At 38.4% G+C, this 18471-nt stretch overlaps 1 protein-coding gene across 4 annotated transcripts in view; it reads right to left on the bottom strand.

Moving 5' to 3' along the window:
* Positions 1–18471, bottom strand: part of SORBS2 (sorbin and SH3 domain containing 2) — a 204882-nt gene that overhangs the window by 48557 nt on the left and 137854 nt on the right. For 3 of the 4 annotated variants that reach the window (XM_045017973.1, XM_045017976.1, XM_045017974.1), the window contains one exon: positions 15778–15892. In XM_045017973.1, the coding sequence (XP_044873908.1) occupies positions 15778–15892 (115 nt within the window). Of the gene's footprint in view, positions 1–4954; positions 5012–6651; positions 6736–15777; positions 15893–18471 lie in introns of all 4 variants that reach the window. The other variant, XM_045017975.1, reaches the window with a different exon arrangement.

An 18471-nucleotide genomic window follows, 5' to 3' on the forward strand; every position in this document is an offset into this window, starting at 1 on the left:
AATTGGGATCAAGGTCCCATTGTGCTAGGTGCAGTACAAACATATCAAAACACAGTCTCTGCTGCACAGAATTTACAAATTGAAGACAAGGATGAAGAAAGAGGATACCATCTACTGTGTACATTTTTTATGCATATGAAAAAAGTTTTGATGACTACAAATACATAACCTAAGTGCCAACTATCATCATCTTGCCCCACAACCAATCAACAATTATTGATTTTACTTTTATATGCATGATGGCAGAACTGGATCCAGTGGAGATCTTTATTATTTACAGTGTATAATCTAAGGGCTGTACCCTGCTATCAGTTTTTGCATGCTGCTCTTGGTCAGCTGATTTCAACTGGGAGCTCCACAAGTGGATCAGTTATATAATGGATCAGGATATAATGTTAACAGACATGACTGTAGCAAGTCTGAGGTTTCACTGGAAGATAGTATAGCCTCGTGGATAAGGCATTGGCTATAGACTCAGAAGACCTAGATTGTATTACCAGCTCTGCCACTAGACTGCTGTGTGACCTTGGGCAAGTCACTTCTCCGCTCTGTGTTTCAGTTTTTCCCATCTATAAAACTGGGATAAAGATAGTAAGTATCTTTGTAAAGTGCTTGGATATGTACTGATGAAAAGTGCTATAGAAGAGTTAGCTACTGCTATTTCTAGTCACTGCTAGATTTAAATATACTTATCAGCTATTGAGCTGAACCTGTTCAGACCAGGTTGAACATTTTTCTCAAACTTTTTTTTTTTTTAAATGAAAACTGGCTTTTCAAAGGAAAAGAACATATTTGTTTTCTTCACAAATTTTCTGATTTTTCAGTGGAACATCTAAAATTGAAAATTTTTAGCAAAAACAAAAAAGGTTTTGATTTAAAGAAAAAAATCGCCCAAATTTGCAGAAAATTGAGGAAGAATTTTTAAAATTTCCCATTCAAAATGTACACGTTTGACTAGCTTTCAAAATATATACAGCTATTCTCATTTTGTTCTCTTCCAATTCATTCTGAAATGAAATGGGCTGTGGGACTAAATTGTGTGAAGTGTGGGAATCCTCCATGAAAACTGTTCCATTTCAAACTTTTCACTATTTCTGTATTCACACCAACTAATCTTGCCATCCAGGCACAGGCAAAAAATACTGCCAAACTAAGAAAACAAGTTTTCTACAGGCCATATGTTCCTACACTGGGGTACTCTTGGGGACTCCTTGGAGTCTCTTTGTTAAAATTCTGTCACCACACTGAAGGGAGACCTGGGGCAATTTCATTACTGAATCCACTACTCGGGATACTGTTATAGTAACTCAACAAAGATGATTTCTCCCTAGGGCTCTTAAACTGCTTCGAAAGAGCAAATTGCATACTGTTGACATGCACCAGATTGCACCTAATGGCAGGTATTTTCATTTATTTTAAATTGAAGGGGAAAAAAAGAAAAGAAAAAAAGGAACTGAATCCTTTGTCCCTCATCCTTCCTCTCTGCAGTGCATGCAACATTGGAAAACAAGGTTTATCAGACTAAGGGGAAATATTTTTGTGGAATACCATGTTAAAATACTGGTGGCATACCACTGTGCTCCTGGGCCACAGAGAGAAGAGGATAGCTGAAAATGAAAACAAAATAGAAGGCCTATGCACTTGTGCTACACAAAGGGCCTTGTTTGGGTGTTATGCCCAAAACAACCCCAAAGCATATGCAACAAGAGAGCATGATGGATGTACATGCAACCACAAAGTGCTGTCTGATACACAATAGGAAGAAGTAGGTGACACCACTGATACCTGGAGTAAGTTATTACAGGAGCTAGGCTTTGCACATTAACATTGCCTCAGGCAACATTAATTTGCAATGTGTGGCTTATACATATAGCAGATTTCTCTATTCCTCATCCATTGCTCCTACCAGCTTTGGTCATAAGGCACTGTGCTGAAGAATACACGTTCATGGAACGATGGATGGTGTGGACCAGTGTTCCCAGAAGTATGGGTCTGTCCACATGGCATGACTGCTTTAGCAATGGCCCTTTCGGTGGAAGACTGTGCCACTATTGCTGGCCATGCGCCCGGCTTTTTCTAACATTAGGAGCTTACATCAGCAAAGATGGCTTGCTACGAATTGTGTCCTTTTCCCATGAAGCTTTTTCTGTACCCCATGTACACCCTTTCTCATGAGAGGAGAGCTTTCAGCTCTTAGAACATAGTCCTTTTTGGTTGTGACAATACAAATAACGCTTTAAATTAGCTACTCTTTTGTTTCTTACAGACACTTTTTTTCTGCTAACAACGGAAAGACATTGCTTGCAGGTTTCAATGTCTCAGAGAAAGATGGGTCTCCAAATCTTTTTGTCATCTGGCTTGGTAATGTGTTAATTCATTACTTTATATTATTGCCTGCTGCTAGCTGATTAGTGTAATGCATTTTGGAAGAGATAAAATAATTAGTGAATTGGATTAAAAAACTGAAAAACAGAAATAGATGAATGCAGACCAAAGTCTCTGAGGCCTGATAACCCATATGAAGAAATCATTTTATCTGCAGATTAGAGTGAAGCTTACAATGAGAAACTAGTCCCAATAATCCATGTTTTGCAGGGAATAAAGCATCACAATACAACCTCTCCATATGCTGCTGAAATAGAGGACTACGTTTTTGAGCCAATCTATTACCAAGCTCTATTAATAATACTTTAGTGTTTTCATAGATATTAAACCTTTTTATAGATCTCAGGAAATTGTCCTTATTTCATTTTCTAAAGATTTGGAATTAATTTAGGGCTGATGAAGAATGCCACCCTGGCATGTTCAAAAATCGTGAGTCAGACAGTTTAAAAACATTATAAATCTTGACTGCTTTTTATTTGCTCCCTGGTTTTTGAGCCTTTATGATTCATGTTTTCAAGCTTTTCTCTGCAACCATGAGGGCTAAAAACTTACTTTTTAAAAAATGGAGATTGAGATTCTCAAATAAAGTATCTGACTCCAGGAGCTGGGATTCTAAGAATATCACCAAATATTGCAATGCATGGAATACAATTGTGAGAATTTGCCAACACTGAGGAAGTAACACTGACAGGCACAGAAAGCAAAGTTCTCTGTTTATTTGCATAACATAACAGAGCAAAGTCCTCAGTAGTTTTGTATGCTTTCCCATACTGTCCCACTGACGCATGTCAAGCATGTGGAGGAACCACATTTATATGATGTAAATGTAACTTAGCTCCCACACCCAGTCTTGGTCTCAAGACTGACAACATGTGGCTGTCTAATCTATATTGCACCAATCATAATCATAGGTAGGCACCAATACAAGAGTTTGAACTTAAGTGTGGTCCTAGTTAGAGCTATATTCACTGCCATAACAGTTGCAGATTAATACCAAAGGTGGATTTTCTTATGATAGCCACTTTCCTCTAGAAATCAGAGTGAGACCATCAACTCACATGGTATTAGTCACCAGACACAGAGAGCGATGACTTTAGATCACTTGTAGTGGCCCTTCAAGGACTGCAGACTGTGGGGACTACAATGCAAACTCCAGCCAAACCTGAACCAAGGAGGACAGAGCCCATTACAAGTGTAAAGAACTACTATGTCAGCTGAGGCTGGTAGTTGAACAACGTTTTTTGCTACCCAGCATTGGGGCCAGACTGCGATTGGATGAGACGTAACCTCTCACCCCCGCCTTGGTCCACAGAAGGGCCCATCACAATAGCAGTCCCTGTGAGTAGGGACTGTTCAAGTTTTTGTTCTTTCCCAGGAGCAAATCATCAGGGCTCGAAGTAGGGAGGAGGTAGGGTCTTGTCCCCCGGTCAGCAGCCTAAAGTGCTTAAAGTTAAGCATGTATCTGATTGTTTTCCTGACCAGGAGATGTTTTGCCAAATCTGGGCCTTTATAGTGACTGATAACAGAGCTAGGAAAAATTGGTGAATGTTTTTGTGTCTCCCCATGAAAATTAGTGTTGATTTTTGGCCATTCATTTGGCATGACTTTGCTCCCCTGAAATTTTGTTTAATCCACTAAATTTCACAAACATGGTATTTTTGAACAAAGTATTGTTGTTTTAAATATTTTCACGAACACCTAAAGTGAAAAATATTTGAGGAAATATTTTTTTCAAGAATCACAGATACTCACTTTAAAAAACAGACATGTTTTGTAAATTAAATATACATGAAACCAACACATTAGTTATAAATATTTTACCCAGCTCTACTGGACACAAACTCCAAAAGATCATATCCTGGGTAATTTAAATGGCTTCCTCTGTTATCGACTGAGTGCCCTCAAGACAATCAAGAATCATGAATGACTTAAAACCACATTGTGACAGGACACTGTCTTGTGCTCAAGTACAACATGACATGGGACCAAAAAATGAAAATCTGGATCTGTCCCATTTAGTGCAAGGCAATGGCAGTCAGTCCTGTACTTAATTCTGATGTTATTTAATCAGAATCATGACAAATATCTATTCTTCAGTTACTAATTTACAGCCACAATTCATTGCTGGTTTTCCTGGCTAGGAAACCTAATTTCAGTGAAAAAAAGCTCATCCAACATGACTTTCACTTGAAGGCTATAATTTGCCACCAGATATATTAATCACAAATCCTGTTCTTTTAGACTGGGTTAACTGGTATCTAAAATCAATGCATAACTGAGGAAGCGGGAATATATCAAGATTTAGAAACGTATGGTTTATTTTGTAATTTTGAATGCGACTCTCGCGGTTTTGGAACATGGACTCACTTTCTAATGTAATAAGAACAACATCCATATGCACTAGTGATCTGGAAAGATATAAAGACAAAGATAAAATGATACCAAATTATGAATGGCCCAGGAGTTATTGGTAGGAAACCACTAAACATTAAACTCAGATATGACTAGTGAGTGTCATGCTCTTGTTTCTCAAGCAAATCGTCTGAACAAGAAAGAATGCTTCATTTACCTCATTGGAAACAGCGGGAGAATTGTCTTGAACATAGTCCAAAAGCTTTTTAGGAGGCTGCACCATATAAGCAGAAGTGTAGAGATGAAATGGAGGAGTATCAATGGCAGCAAGGAATGAAACATGTGGAGAAGGTGACATAGTTAGAAACTGAGTGTTGACAGCATCAGATACAAGAGTGACACATATGCAGCAAAATGGGAGTTCACTGGAAGGAAGAGTGTGGTACAATAATTTTGCAATAATATCAAGCATCTTAATAAAATGTTAGTAATTTTAGCGAGTAAAACTTCCAACTTAAAACGTGAATAGTTGTATTAATACCAACTGTTTAAAAACTGGTGAGACAGAAGAATGTATAATAAAGGATTGAGTATTTATGGCCTGCTGGCGAAATTTCTATATGGACTTTACCTTATAGAGGATAATAATGACAACTAGTGATATTTTTGTCTCTAGATAGAATTTTTTTTAGCCTGCCTACGCCTTGCCTACATATGGATGAATGATGATAAAAAGAGTTTTAAAAGCTAGATAAAATGAAATTAAAGTTAGTCTGTTTGATGAAAATATAAGGATGTATTGCAGACTGTTGGATTATAAATTAAAAAAATACTTAAATATCAAATGCATTGTTTCAGTGAAAAATTAAAAATAGGATTACATATCAAAATAATTGAATGGTTTGTATTAATATATATGGGTTTGCAGTCCTTGTCAGTTGCATATACAGGGCTTGCTTCTGCTTTCATTGAAGTCAATGGGGGTTTTGTTATTGACTTAGTGAACACTGGAGCAGACTCGAAGAGTGTGCAGTTGCAAGTAGATGTCTAGTTTAAATTAAAACTAACAACACCTTTTTAAGTATAAAATTATATATCCTGCATGTATGTGTGTGTGGGCGAGAGAGAGGCACACACAGATAAAACAGGCACCATTTAAAAATGCAACATTGGTGTATTTATCACTGTAACACTGCAGTTACTGTAGATGCCTGTGTCAATAAATGTTGAATCCCCCCCGCTCTTTGAATCCCAACCCTCCAAAAGTCAACACTTATTGCCACAGGCACCTGCATTAACTGTAGTATCTACTATGCTTAGGATGGAGATTCCATAGTGACAAGCATACCAATGTTGAGTTTCTAAATGGCGCCCATTTTCTGTAGGTGCGTATGTGTATTAAAAGTAGACACATTCCTTCATACAAAACTGAGTGCTTTTGGCTTTGGAATCTATAATTTTAAAAAATGTCTTCTACTCTTGATAATTTAATCAATCTAATGCAAAAATTTAGTAAAAGTCAAAAACAATTCTGTTTTATATACAGCTGATATTACACTTAGCAACAAGTATATACCACTTATACTATGTAGTCTATGCACCTTAATTAGTGATTAAAATCAATGTTTTGGCAGATTAAGCACTCAATAAAGAAAATGGCCGAATGTATACATTGGACCCAATTCTCAGGTAAAACTCCTATGGACTTCAGTGGGCTATTTTCCTGAGTTGTGAATCAAAAATTGGGCCCATATTATATAGAAACATGTTAGCATACACTGATGAAGATGTAATACTGATGATGAGTTTAATGTAATAAGGAAGATAGAGGCACATCTGTTTGGTATTTGGTGAATTGTATTTTAGCAATATATTATCCTAATGTTTAAATATTAATATTCTATCCTCACTTACCGGACATCCAAACTCCAGTTCTGAAAAGAATTTATACCAGGGTTCATTTTCTAAATCTATGTCATCTGGGTTTATGTGATCAGTCTGGAGCCGTTGTGAAGGAAAAGGGAAGGAAAAGGCACACACTGAGCAAAGTGCTGGAAATGTTATGTCACATTAACACCACAAACACACACACACACAAAACAAATAATAGGGGGAAAGGGAATGAAATAAAACCAAAGAATGAAGATGGGATTCCATATGGAACATGTTTTTGTTCAAGAGCAATCACAGACTAGCTGTTTTAAAATGCCTCCTTTTTCAGCTTGCTCTTCCAGTGGTTGTTGCATAATGTTACATAGAATATGGAAAATATCAAGCACTTTAAAAATAATTTTTCAAAAGCTGAGTATTATCTTTGGCAGCATGAACAATTAGGATCTAAAACCTATTATGTGTCCTGTAAAAGAAAGGAGCATAATTATAGAACAAATGTAATGGCTGTTTTCTTTAGAGTATACAAAAAAGTGCCCAAGCTGACTAAGGGGTAAATAGACACACATGATTTTAGCCATGTTGCTTTCAGCCACTCTTGGTCTTCTTATGAAAGAAGGTATGTTAATTCTGTATCTTTTCAACCTGAAGCTAAGCACACAGCACAGATAAGCAATATGCATCATGCAGGCATGATTATGTTAAAAAGCCATTTCAGCCTATGTAATGAAACTGCCATCTATTTAAATCATCTTGTTTGAAATTTATATTAGTAGTAATTATGGATTCTGAGTGCTTTTGGTTTTATTTTAAATCTTTTGATTTCATTATTTTTATATTGTCGATGCATTAATTTTCATATGAAAATTTTCACATTTTGCAGCAAAAAATGGGAACAAGTATGAATTACAGCTAGTGGGCTGCCACCTTGGCCAACACATCTGGGACCGAATTGCGGATCTCCAAAGTTAAATACATGAGCTGCTACAGCTTGAGCTAAAGAATCATGGCTCTGTAGCTCGAGGCTGTATCACCTCTCGTCCTCTGTGGATTGGCACCGAATGGGACCCTGTACCACGCACACCAGTGGTATAAAATAGCATAAAGCAGGGGTCAGTAACTTTTCAGAAGTGGTGTGCCGAGTCTTCATTTATTCACTCTAATTTAAGGTTCGCGTGCCGGCAATACATTTTAACGTTTTTAGAAGGTCTCTCTCTATAAGTCTATATTATATAAATAAACTATTGTTGTATTTAAAGTAAATAAGGTTTTTAAAATATTTAAGAAGCTTCATTTAAAATAAAATTAAAATGCCGATCTTATCAGTTTAGTGTGATCCTTTTCCTTGCTGAGTTTTCCAATGTGGGCTACAGCAGGGAGTGGCTGAGGCCAGGAGCAGAGTCCAGGGCTGGCTACCGGTACCCCAGGCCAGCAGTGGGTTGAGCGGGGCTGGAAGTCTGGACACCGGCTGGTGGGGGGCTGGCGGCCGGAACCCCAGACCGGCAGTGGGCTGAGCCTCTCAGCCTGCCACTGGCCCTGCTCAGTCCACTGCTGGTCTGGGGTTCCGGCAGGGGTAAAAGTAACTTAAATTTCTTACAGGTACTGTCGTATTACTGGGACAGTCCCGGTTGCGGCCGGGTTACCTGGATGGTGGATGGGTCCCTGCCCCACGCTGTTCCTGTTTCTGCCAAGGGAGCTGTGGGCCAGCTGTGTGGGGGCACTGCATCTGCAGGCAAATGGGGGGCGGCGGCAGAAGACCAGGGCTGGCTCCAGGCACCAGCCCAGCAAGCAAGTGCTTGGGGCTGCCAACAAGGGGGGGCACGTCCAGCTCTTCAGCAGCGGGTCCCTCACTGAGGGAAGGACCAGCTGCTGAAGACTGAAGCGGCGGCGGTAGGGCTGCCGCAGACAGCGATTGCGTCTTTTTTTTTTTTTGGCTGCTCTGGGTGGCAAAAATGCTGGAGCCAGCCCTGCAAAAGACCCTCTGGCCTGCCACTCCCTTCCCCCAGGGGGCTGCAGAGACGGCACGTGCCTGCAGTGCCTTGGTGTCCAGCCACAGTGGCGAGAGAGGGGCAGCAGGACAGGCTGGGGCATGGACACCTCCACTGTGCCTCCCGCCGGCCCCTTTCACTTGCCTGACTGCCTGCTGCTTCGGCCGCCAGTGCCAGCCTGCAGGAGAGTTCCGGCAGCCAGCAGCCCCTGAGCTGGGAGTGCGCCACGCGCTGTGCCCCAGCATTGTCCGGCTCTGAGCTCCGGCTGGGTTTCGGTTGCGGCTGCTGGCCCCTTGCCAGCCGGGGTCTCAGCCGCCGGCCTGCTCAGCCCACTGCCAGCCTGCAGTTCCGTTCACCCAGGTTGAGTGGGGCCGGCGGCCAGGACCTCGGTGTGCCATAAAAAAATCGGCTTGCGTGCCACCTTTGACCAAATGGGACATATGGTCATCCTACGCATAGCGCTATTTTTTTCCATTAAAAATAGCACTGTGGTCTGGACCATTTACAGTAATTAAACATCCCATGGCATTTTTCTAGCAGAAACCCAAAGGGTTTGATTTAATCACAACAGATCACCAATCTGTTGAACAATTAACAGCACTATTGCCCTATCTTGATCTAGGTATTTATAAGATATTACTATAGCAACTGAGCACTACCCAACAGATTTATCCTCACAGCACTCCTCAGATGTAGGGAAAACGTTATTCCAGTTTTACAGATGGGGAACTGAAGCCCAGAGATAAATTACTTGCCTATATCACGTACCAGAGAAGGAAGTGATTTCAGATCTCCTGAGTCATACTCTTAGACTCCAACCATAAGATCATCCTTCATCTCTACAATATTTGTAGTTCAATATTACTATTGGCAATCTGCTGTGATTCAATACAACATATCTTCCAAGACTTTAACAGAAAACTTGCATTGAATTTGGCTTCATGAATTGCCCAGTCCAGATTTGCTACTTTTTTAGTCTTGAATTAAATATGTCTATTTTAGAAGAGCACAAACTACATTAGTCTAGTATATGATAACTGAAGAGAGATGAAGACAATACAAAGGAAAATGCCTGAAAAAATCATGAATGCAGAGAACTAATCAGTAGTACATCCTACTCTTCAAAATACAATATTTGGACTATTCCATTTTTTGCACACCTTTTTGAAACACACCATGATTCTGAACTAGATAACCTGGGAAAAAGATAAAAAAATACTGGTTTGTCCTCATTCCCATAGACTAAAGGCTTGTCTACGTAGTGGGGTAATGTGCTCTATAGCAGTATGGTTGCTAAAGTGTACTAACATACTGTGCATTAACTGGGCCATGTAGATCCTGCTGGTGCTCTAACAGTACTATGTTAAGGTGCACTAGGGAACCTTTAGTGCACAACAGGAGGGTCTGCATGGACCAATTAATGCACAACATGTTTGAGCATTTTAGAGAACACACTTCTGTAAAGTACATTATCTCATGGCATAGACAAGCCCTGGGTTACACTATATTTAAGACAGAAGAGCACTTTATATAGATTTTCATACCAAAGAGGGCATTTTCCTTAAAGTCTCATTGACATATGGAGTAGCTTAATAGTTGGTTCAGGAAATCATAGAGCTAACCTACAATGAATCAGTGTGCCCTGGATAACAACATTTCCGGCTACACCAGCAAAGAAGTAGGTGGTGTTCCTTTTAGAAAATGAATCAGACAGACACTTGGGTTCTATGCTGCATCTTCTGAAACAGGGTGGCAAGAGAGGGCAGTGTGGGGCCACATATGCCAGTCCAAAGCAGCTTCAGGGATTGGCTTCCAGACTGTTATGACCCACCAAAGCAGCCCGTAGGGATTGAGGTGGAGCCCAAAATCTTACATTCCGTCTCATCATCCTAAAATGTCTTGATTTAGAAACAAATAGAAGGCTGTATTTCTGCTTGTTCAGAGAAAGCTGGAAATGACAGATTTGTCTGGAGTTTCACAGTCTTTGAATTGTTCAGGACCCTTATACAATATCATGTGAAGAACAGCATGGGTACACAAAGAACTAGAATAACACGAGGCTTTCTTCATGCGGGTAAGACGCATTGTTTTGTTTACATATTCAGCAGCAGAGGGCAGCAAATTTAACCAAAAGGGCATGGTGCAAGTGGTGCAACTACAGCTAACATGGTTATAAGTTTTTTGTAGCTATTACAGTGAGTTTGCTGGATGCTGTTCTCTGCCTCTTTTCAAGTATTGAACAGAGCTTTGGCCACACGACTCCAACTGACTATAATGGGAATCATTTGTCTGAAAAGTCTGTTCAGGGCTTTGAAAATGTACATCTTAAACTACATCCTGCATTTCATGTGTTAGAATCATGTAAGGCCAATTGCTTTCACCTGGCTGTCAGTACCCCCTCTGCTGAACAGACCTTTTTTTCTTTGTTCTTCTCACTATGATTCTTAGAAAGGCAAATCTATTTTGACAGAAGAAAATAAATGTTGGCTTTATCTCCTAACTTAGGTTTGAATACATCCAGGGGCATGTAAATCCTAGAAGGGTGCTATTCCTTTTATGACATGCTAATTAACACAGACGACATTCCTGTACCTTACACTGTAACTTACTCATTCAATACATTTTTAATTACTTATAGCAGGTTGAGAATTTCTCCCACAATGCATAAACATTTAGGAAGAATCTTTATTCTTGTGCCCTTTACAAAGAGTATTCAGCAAAACATTCTATCAGTGTATTCAAAACATAGGAAAAATTACTGGACAATATGGACTGCATTTTCAAAAGTGGCTTCTATATTTTCACTTGGAATTTTGCCTGGGTGACTTTGATCTATATAAACATGCATTTACAGGCACAAACCACATGTATATGTGAAAAGTGTGTAGCTAAATGGCTACTGACCCAATTTCCTTGGATGGATGGAACCACATTCTGTGGATGGATATTCAGAGGCAAGGTTAAGGTCTCTTTGGAAATATGGCGAGTGTGTTTATCATGACTTCGTCTTAATTTGCCCCTTCTATTCTTGGTCCCTAAAAGGAATCTCTCTTTCTACTTGTTTTCTTATGGCTGTTTTGGCTCCAGGTCCATTACAGGTCGGTTAGTTCTTGCGTCTTTGTGACAATAAAGCATCTCTTTAATGTGCTAGAGAGTTGAATTTCTAATTCCAGCTTAAAGGAATTTAAAATAACATTCCTGGCTGACACAAAGGGCCATTCCAGTTCAAACACTGATTTTATGTGTTGCAATTACAAGCTTGTAAAGTCAGAGCCAAACAAATCTGCATGCTGTAGGTTAAAAAACAGTCCCAAATTTCTCAACACAGGAATAAAAAAGTTGACTACTCCTTGCTGTTACTGCTAAAGGACATATAGTAATACTTTTGTATTTCTGCCCTTACTAAGATTAATTGGTTCTTCTGCATCTGAAGTCAATGTGAATTTGCATTTAAAACAACTGCAAGATCAGGCCCAGTGTGAAAAAGTTCAGACCTGAAATTGATATAACATGAAATTATCAAACTTTGGTATTGATTGCCCTTCTATAATGTGCATTAAATACCTACTAAAAATCTACCACTTGTCACATAAAATTTTTTTTATAAGCACCTTTTTTGTAGGACCACCAAAAACTTTCTTTGTTGGCTTTATTGCAGATGTAGACTAATACAATTTTCTTAGAACTAGCATAACATGAGTGATGCTGGTGTACAAATAAGCAAAGAACATCACCTTTAGTTCCATTAGAAACCTAGGAAAATATATTTGCCAAATGCAAAAGGATGAATTTGGTAGAGGACAAATTTTTAAGTTTATAAGAGTAAAATAAATCCAAAGTATTAAATAGTAATTAACTATCTTATTTTAAATTCGTAAGTGATAATTCTATGTACTTATTAGGCTACTGAATCAGATACTACCTTACCTGCTATTTAGCTCCCACCGCCTCTGCTGGAAGACTATTCCACAGCCTAATACATCTCACTGTCAAGATGCTTTTCCTAAAATTCAGTCTAAATTTTATTTTTCTTAATTTCATTTCTATTGTTCCTAGTTATACTCTCCAAAGCAGCATCCTAAATAATTCCTCTTCCTCCTCTTGGTTTATAAATATTGGTAGACATCCTCAATAGTCTCTTACCAAGCTATGCATATTCAGTCATTTTATCTTTACTCATAAGCCAATCCGCTCCAGTCCCTGATCATTTTGTTGCTGTTCTCTGGACTCTCTCAGCTTTGTCAATATCTTTCTTCTATGTGCCTAGAATTGAAAGCAACATGCCAAGTATGTCACGCTAGAGTCATACAGAACGAACCTATTACCTCTCTCTTTGGTGACGTGAGGCTGTTGCACATATGATGCTGCAACCTTAAATTGCATTGGCCTTTTTGTATCCATAGCACATAGCAAATCAGACATGATTTTGCAATCTATCACTCATAAATCTTTTTCAGCATTCCTGTTTCCCAGGCTGCTCCCTATTATTCAGTACATGGCCTCTGAATTATTTATCTGCAGACATATTAGTTTGAATTTTTCCAAGATGAATTTCATTTTGTTATTTTCTTTTTATGTTTCTAATCTCTGTAGGTCTCTTTGGAATGGTCACAATTTAGTATCATCTGAGAATTTCACTAGCATTCTGTTCACTTCCTCTTCTAGATCACTGAGGAAGATGTTGAATAATACTGACCCTAACATAGATTTTAGCAGACTGTTCTACTCTTTCTTAACTTGATACACTGCCATGTATAATTTTCCATTGTCTAGTCTTTTAGCCAGTTTTCAATTGAATTTGCCATTTAAGATTTAATGAATACAGTATACAATGCTTTATACAATATATTTAGATTTAATTATTGCATACTGCCTTTCCTTCATCCATTAATATTGTAATTCTGCCAGAAAAGCAATATATTACTTCATGTAACTTAACTTTTATAATCAATAGCAGTTACTCTCTGGAAATTTCTAAACTGATGTTGTGCTGATAGCCTAGCACTGTGTTAATGGATTTAGAAGCTGCTCAAAAGGAAGCCATCTTAGGGGCAGCACACTATATTTTGCATAAATTCCTCATTACCATTTTGAAAACTGAAATACATAGCATTGAAACATTCCCCTCCCCTGAATTTATTAATACTGTAGTTCCACTTTCCCACTTCGAGAACACTTGCTGTGCAAAGAGATGATTGTCTGTAACTACATCAGCCATGTCTGATCTTGCAACCTTTTGGTGTAGTTCACTGACTGCAAAGAGTCTGTATCAGTGAGTAAGGATTACTTGCGGAAGAAAAGGTTGCAGGATTAGGCCCCAAGTCCTCCCCATCCAATCAGAAAACAAGAAAGCTTTTCTACTGGAAAAGCTTATTTTATTTGCTTAAGAAATTTCCAGCAATGGTCAAATATTTTTAGTAAAAAAAAATCACAACTTATTTCATCGTATCTCTTTAATAAAGTTGAAAAATTATATTATCACATTCCTCAGCATTGCAGGTCAGTATGAAATTACTCTTGTTGTTTATTTTTTATATCACAAAGTCAAAATGTATTAGAGATGTGTGTCCTCACATGAAATAGCTCTGTAATTTTCAAAAAGCCAGTTTTTACCTTCAGCCTGCCACCTCTCACTTGCTGAAGATTGTTTGCAATTGAAATGGTTAGTAAATGACCCTATCTGTAATACAGCCACTGTGACAGAAAAATCATTCAGCAAAAACAGAATTACTTTTTCACAGAACTGTTTGTAAATTCAGCTAGACGATAAACTACCAATTCTCATAAGTCAGAGAGATTTTGGTAAATCATTAGAACTATTAATTAGTTCAGTCAGTTTAAATGGCCTGTGCTGAAAAGAGAAATTTCCCTTTGAAAGAAAGTCCCAGTTCTGTAGGAGCCCTATTTCATAGAATCACACAGCTTGCTATAGAAGCTAGTTAACCGGACCCATATTATTACATAAACCATAGAAAAATATGATGAAACAGAGCCATCAGTGCAATTATTTAACATACTGTTGACATACTATATATGCCACAATCCATGCATGCAATACATTTATTTATTTTTAGATTAATAAAATGAGCCCTCTGAATTTATGTATAATAATACTAATATAATACTGATATTATAATATTGTAATACTATGTATAATAATTACATTAACTCCCCCTTTAAAAATGACTCCATCAACCATTCCATCTCACGGAAAAAAAAATAACATGATATGCATCAATCTCCATAAATGATGGGGTATTGGAACCAGCAGGGGCGGCTCCAGGCCCCAGCACGCCAAGCGCATGCTTGGGGCGGCATGCCGCGGGGATGCTCTGCCAGTCCCCGGGAGGGCGGCAAGCAACCAGCCTTCAGCGGCATGCCTGCGGGAGGAGGAGCCTGCGGGAGGTCCACCGGAAGAGCGCCCCACGCGGCATGCTGCCGTGCTTGGGGCGGTGAAATGTCTACAGCCGCCCCTGGGAACCAGGGTACAGTAGAAGAGCTGGTTGCAAATGCCTTTTCAGTGAATGGAAACTTAGATTAGTGATCATTTTGCAAGCATTAGATTTCAGCCTTATTAGACATGCTTATGAGGAATATCACAACTACAGACATATGGCTCAGAAAACAGCAAGAAATTTTTTTTAGTCACAGGTTAGTGTATAGGCAACCAATGTTCTTGAGATGATACCATTAGGCACATATCCAGAAAACACACTGTAGGATTTTTTTTTCTGGACTATCTAGTGACATACCACCACAGGCACGTGCATAACTCCTATGTTAATCATATGTGTTGATAAAATTATTGTAAACAGGTGACAAAGTGACTGCTGGATATGCATTCAAATTGCAACAAGTAGCTTCCATGAATTTACATCTAACATGTGAAATCTAAAAGGAGTTTAATTTCTCAGTGATTCTTTGACTTCTTTTTAATGCCAAAGAAGCTAAATTGAACAAGTAAATCAAACCAATTTCAAATTATCTACACAACCATCCAGGAGGATCAAGGCAGAATTTACCACGTGAGCTGATCAAACTCCAAATACAAAAATGGATATTCAATACTAACTAGTTATAATTTGCAGTTAAAATAATAAGCAAAAATTTAACCCTCACTAAGCCTTTTGTTGTGGGAAAACATTTCAAATACACCTCTTACCGGTCTTTCATGTTCAAGAATTGATGATTTCCCCGGCTCGTATTCAAAAATACTTCTTGGTTCAGAACGGAATTTGCGGGTATCTACTTTTCTGTCAGGAGGATCCCAGTCATTTCTAAATAACAAATATAAACAGTTGAGTGGGATTGTCTTTTCCATCAACACTGCAGCTCTGTAAAAGGCATATACAGATGTCAGGAGTTACACTGCACCATACAATTTGCATGAATAGGATATTAAGACAGAGACATAACCCTCAAGGGAAGGAATTATGAATTAGGCAAAGCTTAGCCCCCTTAACTTACTCCATGTGTCTATGCCTGTGTCTGCACTAGCCTTTTTCTTTCCTACTATTGCTAACACTGGTGCAGTTTTACCGGTGATAGCAATAGTGGGGATGCTAGTGTAATGTTTGTTGCACAGTAAATCTGAAATTTATATAGAGGTTTTTATGCATTTGAAATGTACATTAAAAGTAGCAAACATTACTAAATCTCCTCACAATATTATTATAGATATTGATTCAATTACTGATATACATTTCCCACCACTGCTGTTCCATATGTCATAGCAATGGTGGGAGTGGTAATGTAGACAGGATACAGCCAGTATTTTTACCACTGTATTGGGTGTACTAGCTCTGAGCAGGTTGAGATGACACGTGGTTAAAATGCTGGTGGCCATCAGAAGCATTTATTTGATCATACATACAAATCCAGTAAAACTTAAAGAAACGTTAATTGTGTAGGTAACACTAAATGCTTTAGTCACTGGACAAAGCTTTCATAAATACATACTGATTAAATTATATAGTTAGCAAAATGTTTCATGCAATATTTAAAGAAAATAGTATCATGGATGCTCTGTATGCTGATCTGTAGCTGTATTCTTCTCACTTGTTTGTGTCCAGATACACTGTTCAACTGGAAGTTTGCTTAATCAAATAAATGATCATTTCAGTTAATCTTTATAAGCTCTTCAGGTCAGGCACCTTGAGTGCAATTCTGGTCCTACTTATTCAATGGCAGTTAACTTCAATAGAACCAAGATTTCATCCATTATCTTCATAACTATAAATTGCCTAGCAGCTTGTTGGTGCTATCCACTAAAATCACTTGTATTCTATTTTAATTAGTTTCTTATATTGCATCCCTCACCATAATATCACAGCACTTATTTGGACTACATTTCATTTGTGGTTGTCACCTAGTTGTTATAATGGCAGGAACTTTCATTTCCGGGCAGTTTTTGCCATCACTAGCCTTATTGTATTTAGGATGACTGCAGCCTACATGTCTTTTTAATTAGAAATGTGGCAAATGGCCCACCAGTAACTCATGGGGGAGAGTCGCTGGTAATTGCTGCATGTGTTCACAGTAAGAGCTAGCAAATCCTAGTAAGTTATGTCAGCCTATGTTACATCATATGATGTGACATAGCTTGAAGTGACCTGACATTAAGCAAAGCACATGTCATGTTTTATCATGTGCTTAAAAAAAATCTATACAGTAGCTTTTCTGTTGAAAGTGCACAGCACAGGTATGTTTGTAGGAGCAAGTGCTGGGATACAGATATCTCTGCTGTTGGACTGCTGTACTTTTTAAGCAAAGTAAAACCATTTTGTTCACTTACTTTATATTTTAGCTGGGAAGAAATTATGGTTTCAAAGCAGAAAACTGAAATTATGCCTCCCACGAATGAATGAGAATATGGAACTGTTCTGTATAGGCCGCATTTTATTCAAAATAACTCAGAGAATTTAATTTTAAAGACAAAAAGATGTCATTAAAATTTAGATTCATACTCATTTTACTTCATTTACAATTTTTAGCCCTTAATCCCTTATGTGCTATGACTTCTGGTGTCTGAATGATAATGTGAAGCATACCATATCTTGCCTCCCAGCTCCAAAGATGTGATGCATGTGGACCCTAAACCTTCTTAGGTGAGGGTTTAAATGCTTTCATTTCATAGACAATTAAAAATATCCTAGTCGCAAGAAAAACTCACTCTTTTAATGCTGGTGCCATGGCTGACTGGGCATTACAGCGGTCATGAGTACACAAAGCTAAAGACTTCAGAATTCCCCAATCTGGAGAACTTGGATTTCTTCTGTCAGTCTCGTCATCCAGCAGAGTAAAATAGATAAAATGGCTGGAATGGTTTCCTCCAGGCAGAATGAATTGCAAGAGACCTTGGTTCCTGGCTCCTAAAAGGATCTTCACTCTATCTGGCCAGATGGCAGGACTATCACCACAACTCCAGAATTTGGGTAGAGGTAAGCAGTTCTACATTTCTGTATCGCATGCTAACAAAAGCCTACACTGTAATCACTAGTACAGGTTCTTATCTTGCCCTGGCCAACCAGACCATGGCAACAGCCATCAAGCTTAAACTTGGGAAAAACTAAGGCCCTAAGGTACAGAAGATAGACAGGAATGCAAAAGTAATTTATTTTCACCTGATATAAGACATTTCTTAAAAGAGAAACCAAACTTGAGTTCGAGTGCTTAGTCCTGAGTGGTTCATTCGAGCTGTTAGAATCATTATTATATGATCTTAGAGTATTAGACTATTATGAGATTAAAATATATTACATTCCACTCCTTGCTCACATTGATAGTAGAGTAAAAGAAATTAGTTATCCTTTGGAATGAATTTATATACAGATATTTTGAAACACTGCAATGATAG

This window comes from Mauremys mutica, chromosome 5 (assembly GCF_020497125.1).
Source record: "Mauremys mutica isolate MM-2020 ecotype Southern chromosome 5, ASM2049712v1, whole genome shotgun sequence".
Classification (NCBI taxonomy): Eukaryota; Metazoa; Chordata; order Testudines; family Geoemydidae; genus Mauremys; species Mauremys mutica.